The sequence below is a fragment of the Vidua chalybeata genome, chromosome 5 (genome assembly GCF_026979565.1).
Source record: "Vidua chalybeata isolate OUT-0048 chromosome 5, bVidCha1 merged haplotype, whole genome shotgun sequence".
NCBI classification, from domain to species: domain Eukaryota; kingdom Metazoa; phylum Chordata; class Aves; order Passeriformes; family Viduidae; genus Vidua; species Vidua chalybeata.
This window is the reverse complement of record NC_071534.1, coordinates 30,481,463-30,502,439: the sequence shown is the minus strand read 5'-3', so window position 1 is coordinate 30,502,439 and position 20,977 is coordinate 30,481,463. Positions and strand designations below refer to the sequence as shown.

General features: G+C 39.8%; 1 protein-coding gene across 6 annotated transcripts in view; it reads left to right on the top strand.

The window, feature by feature from the left end:
• Positions 1 to 20,977, top strand: part of ABCC9 (ATP binding cassette subfamily C member 9) — a 71,923-nt gene that overhangs the window by 6,810 nt on the left and 44,136 nt on the right. For 5 of the 6 annotated variants that reach the window (XM_053943357.1, XM_053943354.1, XM_053943355.1 and 2 more), the window contains exons 2-10: positions 3,386 to 3,551; positions 6,818 to 6,959; positions 7,318 to 7,439; positions 8,360 to 8,526; positions 9,206 to 9,448; positions 13,481 to 13,675; positions 16,163 to 16,327; positions 17,835 to 17,990; positions 19,819 to 19,953. In XM_053943357.1, coding sequence (XP_053799332.1) covers positions 3,407 to 3,551; positions 6,818 to 6,959; positions 7,318 to 7,439; positions 8,360 to 8,526; positions 9,206 to 9,448; positions 13,481 to 13,675; positions 16,163 to 16,327; positions 17,835 to 17,990; positions 19,819 to 19,953 — 1,470 coding nt within the window. In that variant the 5' untranslated portion in view covers positions 3,386 to 3,406. Of the gene's footprint in view, positions 1 to 3,385; positions 3,552 to 6,817; positions 6,960 to 7,317; positions 7,440 to 8,359; positions 8,527 to 9,205; positions 9,449 to 13,480; positions 13,676 to 16,162; positions 16,328 to 17,834; positions 17,991 to 19,818; positions 19,954 to 20,977 lie in introns of those variants that run through there. The other variant, XM_053943358.1, reaches the window with a different exon arrangement.

Below are 20,977 nucleotides of genomic sequence, written 5' to 3'. Positions count from 1 at the left end.
CAGTATATTTCCCTTATCTAGGAAACTTGAACCATGAGGCAGGAACTACATTGCATGCTTTATTCCAGGGAGTGATGGTTCTGTGCATATCTCTACCTCCAGAGTCTCCTCTGTATATAAGTTTTCCAAAAAACAGAGCAAGGTGCAGCGGTTTGAGTCACAAAACTGTGGAGGGTGTGTGGGATCTGCCTTCTGAACCAGAAATGGATGGGAAGGGAAGGATGGAGTGGCTCCTGTCTCCCCACAAGGCACACTGGAGATGACATTATTTCTCAGAGCTCCAAGGTAGTGCAGGGTGTTTTCACTCACCATTCTTGAAGATCCAGAGAACTGCCAGCAGCACAAAGTGTTATAAAATTTTGGATATGCCAACAGATGCAAAACATAAGTCCTCCACTCCCAGCCACAGCTCGTTTCCCAGTGGAAATGGAAAAATGGGTGGAAGAAAGGACGAAAGGGAAGAAGGAAGGACTATTAAGGCTTCCACAGTTCTTATCTCCTCTATCTCCTATAAGTGCCAAACTGTACTGGATGTGTGTCTTGAGCTGAGTGCTGCTAAACAGGGAAGTTGTACATTTTATGAGGCCAAAGCTGCATTGGGGCAGCACAACAGTGATCAGAATATTTTGATAGATTTTAAGCCTGTGGAATTTTAATGAACATGGTAACTGGATAAACTGATTCATGATGAGGTTTTCTGATCAAAAATCTTAGGAATTTAGTGTCAATTACCCTATATCATTTCATTTGCCATGTAATCTTTTTTATTTTCAATTTTTACAAACTAGCCAACCTAGGTTTGATTTGTTCTCTCTTTTTAAGAGAAGGCAATTAAATTCTACTTCCCTTTTTTTGAAATGAACAAAAGTATTGTGAATAGACTGCCCTTACCTTCTCTTGAAAAAGATCACCAGTATGATGGTCACTGTCTCTAGATATCAGTATTAATTAATAGGACCAGGTTCTTTTCTCAGCCCTGGCAATGTGCAAAGGACAATTGATTTTAAGAGTGTTACTGGACATACTCCATCACAAAACTAGGCACAGCACAGATTCTTGTGAAGATGTGATTCTTCAAAGACGCATCTTGCACAAGAGCTTTTAGCAACTATTGTTTGAGGTGTGATAGGAAACCTCTGCAAACTGATGGTGGTCTCCAGTTAGGAGAAAACACTCTTCCTGCAGTTAGTAGTCCTTCAGTTGAACATTTGCTGCATCTATTCTATTTCCCTTCCAGAAAAATGGGAAAAAAATCAACAGTTCCCTTAGCTTCCCTTGGATGTGGCTTTCATCCTTTCTCCCAGATTGATTTTTGACTAGAAGCCAAAAGCTACACAGGGAGTCAATGATTCAGTGCTCATCTGAACCCAGGATTCTCCTGCCTTTCAGTACCACTCCAACCACTAGACCACAACAGCATCTTATGCTGCCTCACAAGAGAGTCATCCTTGTGGGAAAGGGAGGAAAATTCCCAGCAGAACTCCCTTGGACTTCTGACCTTCGATAAAAATGAGGAAACAGCACTTCTGATTTTCAAGAGATTACCATTATGTTTCCCTTAAAGAAGACATGTCAAGCTTTCACAAATTAAACCCAAGCAGCCTGTGTGTAGATTTTTTTTAAAGTTCCTTATTTGTTTTGCTAGTAACTCCTCAATATATTCAGACAGATCCCGCATTAACGGAATGCTTCTTTTTTGCTACTAGCCTTATGCATTTATGAATGTATTTTGGTATAAAAATAATTTTTTAGAATGGTAGTGGTCATATCACTGTATTCATTATAGGGAATGGGCCAAAATCTCCATCAAATTGTGTTACAGCACATGGACTGTTAGCAGATGGTGGTTACTGAAGTTTGAATCAGTTGACCCTCAGCTTCTGCCTCATAGTGAATACCTGAATGTGAGTGATGCTTAACTTCTGGTGAATCTCAGCCATAAACTGCTGATATATTTGGGAAAGGGAGCGCATTTATCACACTTCTTTCAAAGAAACTCCTCTTCTTTGATGTGTTTTGATATGGGTTGTGATTTTCAGATACAAAAGAACTTGCTTAAAAGCTAATAGAGGGTTTAGCAGAGGTTCAAAATGTTTCTTTGAATTCTATATTTTTGTGAAGATCTGCATATTTGTTCTGTCTCTAAAGGACTACCTGTGTAGTTTATGCTTACCTTGTTATGATTACCTTGTTTAAACAACTTACAGAACTAATAACTATATGAGGAAAGAAGGAAATCTTTTTCTCCCCATTCAACTGACCTTTTTTTTTTATGTTTTTAAGCTGCATTTCTGCATTTCTGCATCCCTATCTTGTTCTGATTCTGCAAAACCTATTAATGCCAATGTTCTTGATAATTTGCTGAATTAAATCTATTCCTTCTATTTTAGCATGTAAAATTTGGGAAAAGAAAAAGGTGTGGATAAATGAGTTTCCACAACTTAGTCTGCAGCACTATGTTGCTCTGTGTAAGTTTCGGGCAAAAAATGAGCAAGGAAAGACTTTGTTTGCAGTCCTGTTTCATCTTCTTGTAAAGAAGACTAAAAATAAATGATACACAGGTTGATTTAAGCCAGAACCTGGCCATTACTCTGGATCACTCTATGGCCCATGCTCTGTAAATACGAACACAGGAGTTTATCGTGGTGTACAAAGATAATTTCACAAGAAGTCATGGAAGTCAGAGACTGCTGGGATGAGTCTAAGCATGTGTTTAAGGGTTTTCAGGATCATACATAAACGCTGATTTACTGCCTAGGCAATCTTCAGTACCATGTACTTTGGTGAAGAGTGTAATTTTTCAGTAATGTCTCCTGTGTGTGGCCATTGTTCTATGTGACAATGAAGAAATACAAAATATCAGTAAGTGCAAAGCTGCCAGATCACAAATACCAAAAGTTCAGAGCTTGCATGGGGAATGCTGTTGGAGATATTGCACAGACTGTGTTGGCTCACCAAAGAAACAGCAACACACAGATCAACTTATGTCCATTTGGGTTTTGTTATGAGAAATGGAAATACTTATTTTTCAAATCTTCTACTTTCTTGCTTTATATTCTCACAGAGCTATTTCAGCATAGTGTTTGCGCCTATAGTGAGCACTAGAAGTTATAGCATAATGTGTTTAAAAATAGCACTTAAATAATGAATGCAGCTAAATATAAACAATATTATCAAAATATAAATAATATTAATGTCATATAAACATGGCCTTCTAATGTGCTTGTATTTGACATAGCCCAAAGTAATTTTCAAAATGCAACTGTATTGTTCTCTATGGGTCCTTCAGTATGCTCCTTCCCTGTCTCTTTATTATATTTATTTTGTCTTTAGCCAAGGGGAATGGTGGCACTCTTGGTAGTCAACATTTTTCTCATTTCTGTAGTAACCAGACCCTCTGGAAGAGATGAGACTTGCATTTTGTGGTAATGACAATGCCTCAGCCTACAACATCAGTGCTGGTGTCCTCAGGAACGTCTGCTTTGTGGATGCCCTCAACTTGGTCCCTCATGTCTTCCTGCTGTTTATCACCTTCCCCATCTTGTTCATTGGTGAGTTATTCCATGGAGCCCTGCCATCCCACAAACACTCGAGCATGTGTTTATACTCAGTCATGTTTGCATGGGCTTGATGGAACCATTAAATGCTTTGTATTTATGAATTCTGAAAAAGAAGAGGAAGACTGGCTTCACGCAGAGGATGTGAGGCCAACCTGCTGAAATGTGGGAATTTTAGATATAAATCTGAACTAATCAGCATGAAGAGATGGATGAGAAGCAGAGAGATCAAATCCAAATTTGCTATGAAACTTCTCTCTGCAGAAGTTTTCTTCAGATTTGAAATTGGCAACTTGCAACCTTTGTTATTATTAGATATTAGAAGACTTAGAGCAGTGGGTCTGAATTTCCTTGAAGTTTCATGAATTACAGAGAATATCCAAAATGTTCACCTTGGATCTAAGGCTAGGACAGGTGTAGGAAATAGTTAAAATAGAACAATTGCTTCTTTTGCCAACATTTGTAAGAAAAAGTAGAGCAATAGAGATATCATTTTTTTCCCCAATAGAAATAAAAAATAAGAAATTATAAATCCCTCTTGAGGAATTTAGGACAGTGGAGGGACTCTAACTCACATAGTCTTGTAAAAAAACCCATCTAATCTAGTACTCTAATGATACATTTTTTTCTACGGTTCTCTTTTTATCCCAGTTAATTTGCATTGGTGAAATAAATACGATTAAATACTTTTCCAGAGAGGTCAAACAGTCGTGTTCTAACTGCTCATAGAAGATTATGAGAGTTGAATAACCATCAAAAGTATTAGTGAAAATAAATATTCTCCTGACAACTGCATGAGAAATGCCAAGTCAGTTCTTCCATGTTGCCTTCCTGGTGTGTAGATGGTAATGCATTTCTTCCACAAGGAAGATTTGACTTTGGGACTGTATTTGGACATGAGACTTAAGGGCTTTCATCATGCAAAAAGACTCCAAAGTGGTTGAATAAAATGCTACAGGAACCTGTGGGCTAAGACACACTGTACCTAACTGTGACATGATCCAGCGACTAAAAACTAATTAAATAATTAAGCAAGAGAATAAGAAACACATTCTAACAAATTATAAAGACTAGAAAGAAGCCCCAGGGTTATGGAAACTCTCTCCAACAGTGCTGGACTTTTACCTCAGTCCTTGCTCTTCCTTTGTGGTGAGATGCAGATCATCCTTGAAGGACAGGGCTTTGTGCAGAAGTGTTTGATGGAAATACAATGCAAGGTCTGGGGGCAGAGATAATATTTTAGAGCCCTCTAGCATCAGGTGCTGCTTTGATTTTTTAGAGGTTTTAATTTTTATTAATTTTGAAATAGTATTGCAGCTGCTGAAAATTCCCTCTATTTTGTAACAACATTATGAAAAATATAGTACTTTAAATTGTATGCTATTTATGTAAGTATGCAATTCTTTGTTTTCCATTTTATATGCTAATTATCAGGACAAGTAGTTGTTGAATAGAGCTCTAAAAGCCAACTGGAGTCCATGGTATAGACTGACTCCAAACAAGAAATTTGATGATAAGCTGTGTTTCTGCAGATGTGTGGGCAAAATAAAAATAAAAAGCAGTTTGAGAGTGACAAAGACAGGAGCAAGGTCAAAGAAAACCACATTAGGTTAGGAAAGTCTTAGAGAACTATACAAGATGCTTGAGATAGCTATGGAGAAGAGAGAATAATTTGTTCTTGCAGAATTTTGTGTCTTAACCAAGGATGAAATGGTGAAATGCTGACAGTTTCCAAGAATGAATAAACTTAGGTTTTGGTTTATGTGTTCCTGAATCACCTGATGAGTCCCTAAGCACGATTAGGCACTGCATCCTTGCGTAGCAAAACCACATCCTGGGTTTTAAACTGAGTTAGTTTTGTTTCCTTTTGTTTGGTTTCTTTACTTCCCCAAAATGTGCTATTGTTGGGATTCCCTACAGGCTTTGGGAAGCCTGTTAGGGAATTCCAGGAGTTGCTTTACAGTGGGAGGGACTTTTGGGCACTCTGACTCAGGACAGCCCTGTACCTGTGTGGGAAGAGACAGAGGCCAAGGCTCACCATGCAAGAAGACAGCCTGTGGTCAGGCCTCAGCTTCCTTGGCCCTGTCACTTCCCTCAGTCCTCTGTTTTGACACTCACATTCTCCAGACAGAGAGACATAATTCTGTCTTTCAGGAGAAGCACAGAGAGAAAATAAAACAATCTTTATCTCTGCTCCTTTGTTTTCTTCATGTGGAATTTGGTATGGAGATTGTTCATCTGAAGTGATTGCTGGAGTGGATTCTGGTGAAGGTTGTTTGGGTTCAATGCCCAATCAGATCCAGCTGTGTCTCGGACTCAGCAGATTCAATGCCCAATCAGATCCAGCTGTGTCTCGGACTCAGCAGAGAGTCACTGGTTTGTTAGTTAGATAGGTAAGTAAGAAGTAAATATGTAGAATAGTATAGTAGCTCTTTAAATAGTATATTAATGTAATATAGTATAGTTTTAATAAAGCAGATCCTTCAGCCTTCTGATCTGGAGCCAGACATCATCATTTCTTCCCAACATCCAGGGTTGCAGCATTTTTTTACTATACTCTGTGTCCCACCTCTAGCTGGGTTGTTTGCCTCAGAGAGGATCTTGCCTGGAAAGGGCAGGTGACATCTGAGGTGATGACAGGGAAATCGGCTTCAAATTGAATTTGTTGATTAATTTGAGTCCTGGTGCTTTGTGGGGAGCTCTGGGGGGCCAGGAATGCAGAGGCCTAGGGGGCTGGGCTGCACCTGTGGGAGAGAAGCTGTGAAATCACTGTTCAACCTCCACTGAGACTGTGCTCCCAACCCCTGAAACAGATAATAAATGCTACTTGTTTTGAATAAATGCATCTCTTTGAGGTTTCATTTGAGGATGCAACTTTTATATCAGTTGGAAATTTTTCCCACTCTTTCTGTGACTGTGAAAGACGTGAGGATGCCATCACTTCAGCTCTGTTGGTCCCTGTTGTCTGAGGGTGCCACTTGGGGTGGGTTTTTTTGTTGTTGTTTTCTTTTCATTTTTCTTGGTCAGGAAGGACTTTTCTTTGATTGTAATTTGAAAAAAGTGTTGTCTTATTGTCTTCAGAGTTTGATTTAAATTACTGGCCAACTGAGACACACCTGGGTCATCTTTTTAGTAACAACAGCTCTGTAGTCTGTAGTTTGTACTGATTGCATGTAAGTGTGGCCCAGAAAATTGATAAGCAGATCAGTCACTGACTTGCTGTGAGATAACCTTTCCCTTTCCTTGCTATCATTTCCCAGGCTGGGGAAGCCAGAGCTCCAAAGTGCAGATTCACCACAATACCTGGCTGCACTTCCCCGGGCACAACCTTCGATGGATCCTGACGTTCACCCTGCTGTTTGTGCATGTGTGTGAAATAGCAGAGGGGATTGTTTCTGACACGTAAGTTTGGTGGATAACCACACTAACTGCATTTGTTAATGGACAGTGTTAATGTCTGATGGGCTGGCTAGTAAGGCTTGAGGAGGTTCCCCCCAAAAAGTTCATAGAATCCTTTCAGGAACTGTCCAGGTTTTAATGGGATGAAGGTGAAGCCGTTGTTCTTAGCATTTATTCTTCTCTCAAGCTATAATGACAAACAAATACTGATCAACGTTAAGTACTCATGAGGACAAAAATCTTTTTGTCTCTAGGAAATTCATGTTTGTCCTCTTCAATAGATTAGCAGAACACCTATGGCTTCACACAATGGTGAATAAAAGGCACCAAATTCACTAATTTATACCATATTTATTTTCAGACAAATGAAATCTCGCCACCTGCATCTCTTTCTACCAGCTATAATGGGATTTGTGGCTGCCACTGTATCCATAGTCTATTACCATAATATTGAAACATCCAACTTTCCAAAGTTACTGCTGGGTAAGTCTAAGTCTGATATTTATGTGGTCTTACAAATCCCAGTATTTTACCCAAAATCCGCTTGTGTAGGTTGAGAAGGATGATGAAATGTGTGAGAATATTAAAAGAGAGAGGAATAAGTCTCTGCTCTTGCGACTGATAGTATCATAGGAGTTATTGCACCTTTCATAAGGTACACACGGAAAACTACTTTTAAAATTATTACAAAAGAGTTGTAAAATTATAAAATTATTACCATGCATAACTGTGTGTGTCATTTCTATCATGAGATCTTAGGTATTTTTTTAATGCTGATAATAATTTTGAGGAAAAACTTGTCTGCATTCAAAAGGGCTATTTCAAAAGGCCACTTGGAATAATGATGTGACCACAAACTCCTGTGCAGATGCTGCTCTTTCTCAACATCTTTTGCATCTGATTCTGAGATTATCCCATCTGCTCTCTCAGTCAGGAGGTGGTCAGACCAGACATGGCAGAATAATGTTCCATACAAGTATATTGTCCAAATTGCCTGCAACTCAACCACCTAAACAAGGCCTGACAGAGACCAGCCAGGATTCAGGCTAACACTAAATTCTATAAACTCTTTTTCAAAATGAGCACATTTCTATATTCTCACTTGGGATGCACCCTGCTTTTTCTAAGAGGCAGATGACTTCTGTTAAGTTGTTTGCCTTTTCCTTCATTATAAGAACAAAGTTCCCCTTCAGATTAAGTCCCCTTCAGTGGACTTTTGTACCTGTGTGAAGATCTGCCATTGTGGATCTGTTTGAAGGGTTGTGGCCCAGGAAAGAAAACAGGGGCTGGTGACATAGAGGATCACTCTGCCTGCAGTGTATCAAGCCATGGAAGCTAAAATGCTGTAGTTACATTTATTTACTAATTTATTTTTTAACTATGCATGTGCACCTGTTTTACAGCCCTGTTCCTTTACTGGATAATGGCCTTTGTCACCAAAACCATCAAGCTTGTCAGATACTGCCAGGACGGGGTGCCTTTTTCTCAGTTGCGTTTCTGCATCACTGGAATCATGGTCATCCTCTATGGGCTGCTGATGGCTGTGGAGATCAATGTCATCCGAGTCAGGGTATGTGCCTTCTTCCTCAGGATCTGGAAAAATATCAGTGGCATCATGGGGGTGAAGATGGCTCGTTAGTCCCAGGAACTCTGACTTGTGTCAAGTTTAGGCCCAAGTTTAGCTTAGCCATAAAGGTTTGGTTAATTTTGTGGATATCAGTGGTGATTTAAATCTCTTTAAAATGTATGTCCTTGATGTATCCCCTGGGCTTGGTGTGTGTGCATGCCTGTGTGCATCTATCCACATAAAGTGTAGATGGATGCATATTTGTGCACATGAGGAGGTTATAGGTGGATGCAATCTGTAAAACACATGCTGTGTTAGTGCTGATGAGCTATTTATATAGTGAATCTTTAAGTTAGCATATGTTCTTACCCATGATAACTTATAATAAAATTATTTCACAACAATTCATTTTTACTGTTGTTCAGCTTGAGATAGGTGGTACTGGTAGGGTTCAGAACAGTATCCACATCCCATGTTGCTCAATTGTTTGCCAGTTGTCTGTCAAAATGGAAATGCTCCTATTTACAGACAAATTTATATTTAAATTCAACAAAGCTTTAAAATACTTTTACCTTTAAAAGCAAATTTGAGACTGTGGTTGTTTTGCACATAGTTTTTACAAAAAAATTACTTTCAGTAATATAATTTCTGAGCCTATGTTTGTATGTTTTCTCCTTTGCAGAGGTATGTGTTTTTCATGAACCCTCAGAAAGTAAAGCCTCCAGAGGATCTGCAGGATCTGGGCGTGAGGTTCCTGCAGCCATTTGTCAATTTGCTCTCAAAGGCAACTTATTGGTGGATGAACACTCTCATTATTTCTGCTCACAAGAAACCTGTGGACCTGAAGGCTATTGGAAAGCTCCCAATTGCAATGAGAGCACTGACAAATTATGTCTGTCTCAAAGAAGCCTATGAGGAACAAAAGGTAATAACAGATGTCCATGTCACTGCTTGGCCTTAGAAAGCCAAAGTGTCACTTTAAATTTCTTCAGCTTTCATGAAATCCTCATTTTAGGAAATTTTGACTTAGGACTGTTTGTTCCAAGGTGGAACATTGGCGTAGGAAGTTCCAATCCAATAGTTACTGTTTGGTTTTAAGTGAATTAATAGCAGGAGAAAGTTGCCAAACTGAATGCAACTGGAAACTAAAACCACAACAGACTGATCACTTGCTAGATTTTAACAATGAAAGATTTGTTTAAATCTTAGCTACTTATGAAACTGGAAAACATTCTGTTCAAAGTTTCAGCTGGAAACACTCATCTTCACCTTTTTTTTCTCCAGACAGAGAAATAGCCAAAACCACACATCAAGAATAGCCAAAACACTGGTGTCTTAGCAGTGATTTAGTCACCAATCCCAAACACAGAACCATATAGGCTGTGATGAAGAAAATTAACTCCATCCCAGCCAGACCCAGTACAGAAAGCATGGTTGGGAAAACTCCCTGGGTAGAGCAGGATTTTCCAGGGAAACTTCCGGATGCATTTAGGCAACTCTTTGCTCCCAGCAGCTAATGGAGCTGCAGGCTCCTTTCTGTGCCTTCTGAGATGAAACAATTATCAGTACAATTGTTTATATTTTAATAGATATAGGTTGCTTCTCTTTCCTTCTGCAGTTGAGGATTACAGAGACCAGAGATCAATATCCTTCTGCTTTAGGCAGAAAGCTACTGAGTTTTTGGAACTGAGGTTTTCACAGCAGCCTGGGAGAGGTGCATCCCTTAGACCAGTTCCTTAAAGTGCCTGAACCCTACTTAAAGAGGCAAAAGAGGGATACGCACCTACATGGCCCAAGGACCTGAGACTGTGCCATTCTTGGTGACAGGCACAACAGCTGGGTGCCAGCATTTGTCTGTAGCTCATTCACATCTGCAGGTACTGTCTGTGCCTGCACAAAAATGCAGTTCAGATGCCAAAAGGCAAGATAAATGTGCATTTCTCATGTGCCATGAGCACAAACTTTCAGTGTGTAGCTTCCCTCAGTGTGTGTCATGCACATATAAACACTTGCATAAATGTTATGTATGCACTTGCACTCACCTACATTTCTGATGCTGCCTTACATCAGGTCTTTTGTGTTCTGTAGTTGTTTAAAGCCTTGAGATTACCACAACCTCTTGCACATTTTTGCTACTATTCAACAACAGGCTGTAACCCTGAAGTAACCTGGTGTTTTCTAGACAAAGTAAACCAAATGTCTAAAGCAAATCCAAGGAGCCAGGCAGTGGGACTCACTGCAGTTCATTCCTGTGGAGAAATGCATTGGCTTGTCCCTGGGTGGGCCAGAAAACAGCCTCAGAATTAGGAAAATTCTTCAGACTGGAGTGTGGTCTGCAGTCTGGAGGAGGTGATATGCCACAGTCTCTGCTGCCAAGTGTGTATTTTACACTAATCTCCTGCAACTGATGAGGGGAGCCCCACAGCCTTCTCTGGATTAAGTGGGGTTACCCCAGCCTGAGCCTGCAGATAGCTGATCTCAGCTGTGCTCCATGGCCGTGCAGAGAGAAAGCTCCTGTTCCTTCCCAAACCCCTCTTCTCACACCTTAATGAAAAATGCTGAACATGACCTTGAATACTTTGTATTGTGAAATGCCTTTGAGATGGCTCACATGACATTGTCTTGCTATCTCTTCTGCATGCTATGGAAATGGAAATAATTTTATCAATTCTCACATAATTCCATTTACAACCCCCCCCCCAAAAAAAAAAAAAGTGATCCTATTTCTGTTGTTGCTTGGCTTTTGTTTCAGTTTCTATTGAAGCAGTCTAGATGTTTCAAACCACATATCAGTGCATCATATATCACATATCCAAAAATAGATTTAGCACATTTGGTTTACCCCACCAGCCTGAATCCTGTATAATTTGTCCTGATGGTTTTTCTTGTGGGCACTTAATAGAAAAATCAATTTTTAAAGTCAAGGACCATTAGTTTCCTATGTCTGCTATTCATGTGCCACTATGGATCTTAGCTTTTAGGGCCAAGAAAAGAAGGAATGAAATTGTGTTAACTATCAATCACAGGGACAGGGCATTGCTCTACAGCAGGCTTATACTGCCAGCTCCAGAACGATGGGAACAATCAGATTTCCATATTTACTGAGGCAAGCCTTACAGGTGACTTGATTTATCACAAAGCACTGTCTCACTGCCCTTTATTCCAACTGTGGAGTGCCCAAGGTAGAGAAAATTACAGGAATTTGAAAGGAAGTTGACAAAGACAAGGAAAACCTAATCAAGTGGCACAGCTGAGAACAGCAGCCCAGACTGGTTAATTAATACCACAACATTCTATGCAAGCCCATAAAACTCAAGGATCATTCTGGAAGAGAAATTATGATTAGAGAAAGGTCTTTCTCCCTTCTTCCTATTACATACTTCAACTAATGCGAAGTCCTGATTAAAAAAAATTAAGAAAAAACAGTGGTTAGCAATAAATTAGATAATTTAATTAGTATTTTTTTCCATTGGAAAGGAAACAGATTTCGTATAGTGATGGCCAATGTATGAATTGCAGTAACAGTGAAAATGGTTATTAAATTGTTAGAGAAATAAGGATTTACCATTGCCATTTAAAAAATTTACTATTAATTGAATGCCCAGAATAAGATAACAATTTTTTCCCCAAAAGATGACAGCCATTTACCCAATAAATTAGCTCCTCTCAAGCTGTTAAAGTTATTAATAATTTATTTGAGGATGGTGATTAATCCTTTTAGGGCACTTAAGCTCAAAACCCATTAGGCCACAAATTCAGAGCCTTTTGTCTGGGCAGCTCACATGAGGCCCTTGTGCTCTTTCCCTCCTCAGGGGAAGCAGTTTCATTCTCACCCCTTTCTGAAATGGTAGCTCTAATTTGACCCCATGGTGCTTATTTCTTCTTCCTAAGCTCCTTGGCATTGGCCTGACCCAGTCTCTGGCAGCCACCTGATGCACCTGCACATTTTTGGCACCATGCATATAATCTCTCTCACTGTGGAAGTGGCATAAAGGGAAAAACTGAGAAAAGAAGGATCAAAAAAGGCATGAGGCAGCCAGGCAGGTCACAGGCACATTTGCTTTTTCTTTTGTGAACTTGTTGGGCAGGGGTGTTTGTTGCTTGGCTGTGCTTAAAATGTCTCTGTGAATGCTCAAGAGGGCTTGGCTTGGCTTGCAGCTTGCTGGCATCTGTGCTACTGGAGAAATGACAGATGGTTGTTTAAAGTGTCAAAAGCTGCTGCCTGAAGTGCAAGGAGGCACGCTGCAGAGCATGGCTCTGGTCAGTAAAACTCTTCCTTTGTTAAACTGAAAGGACCTCAGAGATATCAGAACTCTTATGATTACACAAAGCCATATCTGCTGGTTGGTGTTTTAGCCTAGAGCTGTGATACTGTGTAAATTCACAAATCTGAAGGCTAGAAAGGACCCTTGGTTGATTTAATCTTACCTCCCATTCTGGTCTGCTGCTTTCATTTTTTGAGCAGTTATCATTGATTGGTTGAAGTGTGTCATCCTGGAGTGCATCCAAGAGATGGAAAAAATTCCAGATAAATTAAATTAAACTATATTCTTGTAGTTGTCATGTGTTTTTCCTGGAATCAGAAGCCTTTATAGCTTGTGAAACCAGGATTACCCACGTGAGCAAAGGGCTGAAAGGTCAGACCTTTCTCTGAGCACACATGTGACAAGGGACAATGGCTTCCTGCCAGGATGATAATCTGTGCTTGCATTCCTGTGTCCACAGGTTGAGGAAAGTGGTGGGATGTAGAGGTGAGAAACCACAGTTAGCAAGAGGAGGCAGAATTGGAATTTGCTGTGAAGAATGTCTGAAATCTGTCGATAATTACAGCATGTTTTCTGTCTCACCTGGTCCAAACCACCTTTCAGGAACATTTTTGGGCATCCAAACAAGAATGTTGCCATATAAAGCTGGGAGGCTTCTCTTATTTCACTGGGTACCTGTTTCTGTTTTCCAGAAAAAGGTGGAGGACCATCCCAACCGGAGTCCCTCCATTTGGTTGGCCATGTACAGCGCTTTTGGACGGCCAATCCTGCTCAGCAGCACCTTCCGCTACCTGGCCGACTTGCTGGGCTTTGCTGGGCCACTCTGCATTTCTGGCATTGTCCAGGGCTTCCAGAATACAACCAATAATACAAATACCACAGAAAAGGTAACCTGACAATGTGGATTGAAAGGCTCTGGTAGTAGTCTTAGAGTCATATCAGGTATTTAAGACAGCTGGCTGCATGCTTTGATAGGTCTGTGGTCATCACTGTGTTATTTCATGGTTTCTCTTAAGCAAATTGAATATTTCTGTTGTGAGAGACAGTCAAGTTATAAACGTGAGCAATGAGAGACTTGGGTAGGAATGGAACACAGGCCGTGGAGGCTCCCCCCAGCTCCCCAGCTGTCTGTCTTGATGGAGTCATCTCAGTAGTTCTGGGAAGAAGGAACAATTTCAGCTGTGCCTGTTTGTTTCAGGCAGGACACACACTGGTGGTGCCTCAGTGATGCATCCAGCCTGGAAATTTTGCTCAATTCCTGTCCAATTGTCAGTTTATAATTCACTGACAGTTTTGAGTTCTCTCAAATCTGGGAAGCTGGGAAGTATACACTGGGAAGCTGACAGTAGCCAGTCCCTGTTTGTGGCTGATTGTGTTGATTGCTGCTGTGATGAACTGTGTTGGCACATACTGAGAAATTGAAAAGTATCCACTTGACTCAATGGTGTTCTTGGTACTAGAGATGCACAAGAGATGCCAGATCAGTGCTCATTTCAAGTTTGACTGAGACTGAACTTCCAGGGATCACATCTAAATGCTGAGGAAGCCTCTGTTACAGAACATTTTCTATCACAAGAAAAAGAATTTATGAGTAACTAATGAAAAGATACAGGTAAAATTATTTTACTGAAAACAGAGAAGAAATGACAAAGACATTTTCCTGCACTTGTCTTGTGACAGAGAAACATCTCCATACAGTTTTTGGAATGTTTTATCTCTGAATGAGCAGATAGGTATGTAATAGAATAGCATTTTCCTTTCCAGATAAAGTCTTTGACTCTCATCACTATCCACATATCTTTTTCTTGGCTGCTCACTCCTGACATTCATTTTCTTGACTGATGGTCTCAATTTGGCTTGAGGCTTACATTGCACTGAAGGAGAGTTTAATTGTACAGCTTATCAAATAAAGCTTTTTATCATCCTTGAACCTGCACATGTAGGATTTGAGCCACAGAGTTACAAGGCAAAGTGCATGCTTTTGTGCCTTCAAAAATGTTGGGTTTTTTTGCACGGTGAACAAACGAAGTATTTAAGCTTGAAAATAATTTCTGGATCTCAGATTTAGGAATTTGTACCTTGTCTGCTTCCTTTATCTTTTGTCCTCTTCAATGTAGTGGCTTCAGTTGTGGCTTTTTAAAGTTTTAATGAGCATTGGCTAAAGGGAAGACTGGAATCATTGGAGATCTTGAAAGCACTTGGCTTGGTGACAGTCACTATTTCTCTTGGACACATTTCAGAATGCATGTGCCTTTAATTTATGGATTTTGATAAACTTTCCCTTGGTTGTTTTTGCTATTAAACATCGCTCCTTTAAATTCTCTCTAGTTCTGATTAATGTGAATACATTTAATTTTATACTTATTCTGCCTTAATTCCTGAGAACTCTATATACATTGAAAAAAAGCCATCTACAAATGTTATTTTCTTAATGATATCCCCACTATGAAAGCAAGGGGAAGTTAGATGCAGCAGAATATTAAGAAGGAAGTTTTCAAATATATTTATCTCACCATTCATGCACTTAAGCAACTCTTTTTTCAAGGAGTCTTGGGCAGATTGCTTTCTTTCTTATGTTGCCCATACCTTTCATCTCAGAATCAGGTTGGATATTTCAGTAGAACAGGTTTTTTCCTTCTCTTTTTTTTTCCCCTTGTAAGAATTCCAGTACATCCTGCTTCCAGCTGGGTTGGAAATACCAAAGGAACAGTCTTCCTTGGAGTATTTGGGTATATTGTTTCCTTTTCTGCCTGAAACAGAGCAAAACAGTGAACACAAAAACTAGAAAATTAAAACAAAGGGCTTTAAACAAGATTTTTTTTCTCTTCCATATTGAGGCATTTAAATCTCATTTGATGTGGAATACTGGCACGTATAGTCTAATGTTATTCAGAATTTATGGCTATCATAGACTATACTTGTGGAAGGAATTGTTTCCATAATATGCAAATGCAACATAAACAACTAATCCCATATAAAAAAAGATATTTTCTTGCAGCTTCTCTGTGGGGCAGGTGGAATGAGCTTTATTTTCTACTGAGTAGCATTTCTATCCTACAAATCACCTCAATTTGATGGGGAAACTAAAGACAAGACAGACAGTGATCTTACTGTTCCTTTCCTGCTAAAATGAAATCATTTTAGAACTGCTAAAACATCTCAATCCTCAGTCTTTGGAACAGGACCGGAGTTTTAAATTTGTATGCAAATGATTTTGATATAGTGGTCAGTGAGAAATCTGATTTCTATAACTTTCCTATAATACCAGCAATATGTTTTATTCTCATGCAATGATTAAATTTGCTTGTTTCCAGCTTCTCAGGAATATACAATCCCTCCTACGGCACTTGCATCATTTTTTCCTTTCTTTTCAGATGAAGGATCCATCAAACTCCTACCTTTCATCAGAGGAATTCCTCAGGAATGTTTATGTCTTGGCAGTCCTTCTCTTCCTGGCTCTTCTCCTGCAGAGGACATTCCTGCAGGCCTCCTACTATGTGACTACAGAGACTGGCATCAACCTCCGGGGTGCCTTACTGGTGAGCAAAGATCTGCCAGGAGAGTCACTAATAACAGCTCCAGCTTTCTCCTTCCATTTGTCTCGTCCTTCATCTGAAGACTGACCTTGAAATGATGGTTTCAGAGAAGATATGTGCTGTATTTTTATACAGAAAACTGGACAAAAGAGTGCTGGGAAACTGCTGGCACCAATTCCTTTTGCTAAAAACTAATCCCATCATTCTAACCTGTTGGAAGTTTAATACCCATAAAAACCCTTGCATATGAAAGCACATCTTTGCAGACAATGAAAGCTAGATGAAGATCAGCAGTGCCATTTTGGCTCTGCATCTGCTTTGTTCATTTGCTTGTGAGTTTGTTTCTGCTGACTGTGGACAGAGCCATCTGCAGTGTCCTTGTTTTATGGGAACGCTGTGCATGCGTCGGGAGTGGTGACTCTGGATATTTATGCCCTTTAGCACAGAGCCATGTGGGATGGGATGGGAGTGATTCATCTGCAGGGCTGTGTCTGTAACCCCAGCATCCCTTAACTGTCTGTGTGAGCCTTGTTTATGGACTGGAGGCAGCACGGCCCAGCACGTGGTGGGGGGGGGTGTAGCAGGGCTCTGCACAGATCAAACTCCACAGGCAGCAGTAGCAATCCAGAAGCAGAAACTGATGTTTTGCCAGATGTAACTAACCATGGGAATATCATCTCAGCGTGGAAGCTTCTTTTTTTTTGTATTTGCTCTGATTGATGGAGCTGCTTCAAACATTTTCTGCCTTCTCCCAGGATAGCTGGTACAGACTTGGGGATGAAAGAGCTCCTGGTTATTTCCTTTTTGTGACTCCTTTTTGTGACTCCCACTTACCAAAATTGGGACTCTTAAGATCTAATTCACCAGGCATTTCTGATTAATTCTATAGGATATACTTTATTCATGAAGAAAATGGGTCAAAAAGGACAAATTATTTTTAAAACTTCCTTGGAGCTGCAGCATTTGACGTTTGGTCATAACTGCAAATTGGGCTCACAATATTTGTCTTAAAATTCAGTATGCCCTGATTAATTTTAAACCTTGTTTAACTCCTACACATTTTATGGAAAGGAATGTCCAGGTAATGGAGAGGAACCCAAAGGAATACATACCCACTCTGATCAAACTACACAGCATGAATTTACTGTCTTATCAGAAACAAGGATCTCTTTGACAGACAGTGTCACAGAAAAGCAGGCTCACCAAATGCTTGTTAAAAAGGTTCTTTGGCTGATTTCCTGAATTTTGATATTTTGTTGTAATTTTTTGTTCTATTTTAGGTCTGCATTAATCAACAAACATTTTAAGAGGAATTGGAATTTTTTAAAGTCAGTTCTTTCTCTTGTGCTTTCTCTCAGTCTGTCCCCATCTCTCTCTGTCTCAGGTGAGAGACTGGGAGAAGGGCTGTCCTAGGTAAAGGCTGATGATGCAGTTTGAAACATCCCACTGCTACTATTCTTTTATAATTACATCATTTTAATAACTTCCTTTTTTCCCCCCTTTCTTACAGGCAATGATATATAATAAGATCCTGAGGCTTTCTACATCGAACTTGTCCATGGGAGAGATGACACTGGGACAAATCAATAACTTGGTTGCCATAGAAACCAACCAATTAATGTGGTTCTTGTTCCTGTGCCCCAATCTGTGGGCAATGCCTGTTCAGGTAGAGCATCCAAGTAAGGGACTGATTTCAGAGATCCTCCAGCCTGGCTGAGGAGAGTGCAGGTCTGGGACACTGCTACAAAATCCAGAGGGGAGCCTGCACTTTCCACTAAGATTAGCAAGCAGAAAGGTGGCCCAAGGGCTCGAAAGGTGTCTTTCAAGAGACAGTGAAGAGAGAGGGTTTTTTTAGTGGGATTTCCATGTCTGTGACTTGAAGAATGAGGACCTGCAATCCTTTTCCTGCTCATATTTCTTCCACTGCTGACACAAATCCGTTGCTTTTATTTTGCCACCTGGCATCAGCCCTAAGCATTGTTTCTGCAGTGCCCACTTGTAACTGGGTTTTCTGGCAGGACCAACAGCAATTGAATCCTGCTCCATGACTGACAGGAGCACTGACAATGCTGTCTAAGCAAATGCTCTCTAAGCAAACTGAGTCACTGAACACATCTGCTTCTTAACAAGGCTGGGAAAGAAATGGAAGAAGATCTGTAGGAAGGAAAGACTGAGAATATTTAGCTTGAAAGAAATCTTCAAAAATGCCAATGACTTAATGACCTGAGGCATGCTGATTTTCCATGATGCTTGGGCTCCTGTTGCCTCTTCAGAATTTTAGCTCAGGCTGTGTTCAGCATGGTCCTTACCTGTCAGTGATCCCACTGACATGAAAGAATTTTTAAAAGGGGTAGAACCAACTCTTATAGTAGATATGTTTTGCTGAATTTCCTGAAACTGTATCAGTAATCTATTTTATTAGTCAGTAATTACTACTATTAATGGGTTGGGTAGGGTTTAGAGTGTCATGAAATAGTTTATGAAAAAAAGGCAGAAAAGGCTACATGGAAACAGAAATTAGAAATAATATATATGGTTTCATTTCACTGTTTCATATCCTGTGAAGTGTTGGATGGAAGTGTTGCTATCAATACTTTGAAAGTTATTTAAATGAACAGGTGATCTGATTGCTGTGGCTAGGTATGGTAATTTGCAGTACAGGAGCCTGAAAAGCTAAATATTGCTTTAAAAATGTTAAACACCATTGATTCTTACTTCTGATATTGTATAATAAGAAGGTTGATTTAAAGACAGACTTGTTTAAGAGATAAAAGTATGAAATATGCAACTAATTCTGTATGCCCTCTTATCACTGAGGACATCTCTCTAGCACAAAGTGGAGCTTTTAATAGAAATATTTATATAGCAGAGCTCGGGAACCAGAATCACAGCAGTCACACCACAGCCATTCCCAGGTAACCTTCTCTGGGAAGTGTTCCCAAACCGTTTGCAGGGCTAAGGCAGCATTTTCCTCCAGAGCTGCACGGTATTGTTGCCCAAGCTCAGTTTGTGTGAGTGCCAGAACATCTGCTTCGTGCATCAGTGCCCGTCTGCCATGTCCCTGTGCCTGCAGTTGCACAGGGACAGTACAACACAGTGCAGCTGTGATCCATGACAGCCCTAAGACCTCTGAATGCTTCCAGAGTGAGGTAAGGAGCTCTAGTGTAAACAGGACTTGAGGCCAGGAGCTCTGTAAAATGCCTTGGGGCAAGCACCATCATTTTAGTGCTCCTTTAGTTTTGTGGAAACCAGTCTGGAATTAGAACTACCAGGCACTAACACAAACTATTTAGTTAATGTCAAAAAGAAAGGCTTCTGGGTTTATTTCCCACACTTTCCAAATGTGACCTCCTGAAGTACAGGCTCAGATGATTCCTATGGACCATTTAAGTGTTTATTAGAAGAACAAACATTTTTCTCTTGGTGTGGTTCTGGCATATTGAAATCTACTTTTTTCTTTTTTTTTTTTTCCTGTGTTGCTTTTCTCTTCACAGATAATAATGGGTGTGATCCTCCTCTATAACCTGCTGGGAGTGAGCGCCTTGGTCGGGGCTGCTGTCATTGTGCTCTTAGCTCCCATCCAGTACTTCATAGCCACCAAGCTGGCTGAGGCTCAGAAGAGCACTCTTGTAAGTGAATTATTTCAGTGACATTTTTGATGAAGAAATGAGAACAGGGTTTCTAGGTTCTGTTCTTCTAGTTAGTGAAAACCACTGTGTGCATTTGGACAGGCCATCCCTCAGTTGCACTGTCCCTCCCTGTCTGTTTTTCTGAATTTCAGTGTCTCTTCCTTCCTCACAATTTGTCAGAAGAGAATCTCAAAAAAGTATGTGGGCCTTGACCTGCCTACTCTGCAAAGAGTATTTTTAATCCAATTAGCACAATTTTGTCTGAATTCCACTCCATGAAAGGGTGTTATACATGCAGATGTTGTATTTCATGGGATGTTAGCAAACAGTGCAAATGACTGATAAATTATAGCGGGAAAGTATTAAAGAATGTGCACAACCTCCCTCTGTAAAGTCTAGAGACTTTTTACTCTCAGCCTAAGCTTTGGTATTGTCTAAAAATCAGTTGGCACTGCTGGATTATTATAGATTCATATCTAAATTCTTCTGTGCTGTAAGTTTATTTTTCTGTCTCATTTAGTTCACCAATTAGAAATGTCTTCTGCTTCTTTGTCTAATTTTTAACTTTATTGCTGTGAACCTTGAACTTTTTAAATAAGCCTTTGATGTTTAAGTTGCCAAATATTTAGAGATCTTTTTTATCTTAATATTCAAGTAAGCCAATTACTGATGCATGAGTCTAATTGCCAGCACACTTCAATGCTGTTGAGTTGTGCCAGTTTTTATAACCGGTACAAATTATGCAGAGGACTTATCTTTGCATAATTTTGGAAATAATCTAATCTTTCCTGTTGCTCTATTCTGACTTCCTCTGACTCATAACATCTTTTGGATTATAATTTTACCAAAACTCATGTTTTTACCAAAACTTATGATTACTGTTTTCTGATTAGGGGAAATTAATTATCAATTAAATACATTGATAAATATCTCACTTATTTCACTGTTTTCTGATTAGGGGAAATTAATTATCAATTAAATACATTAATAAATATCTCACTTATTTCCACAACTAGATCCCAGA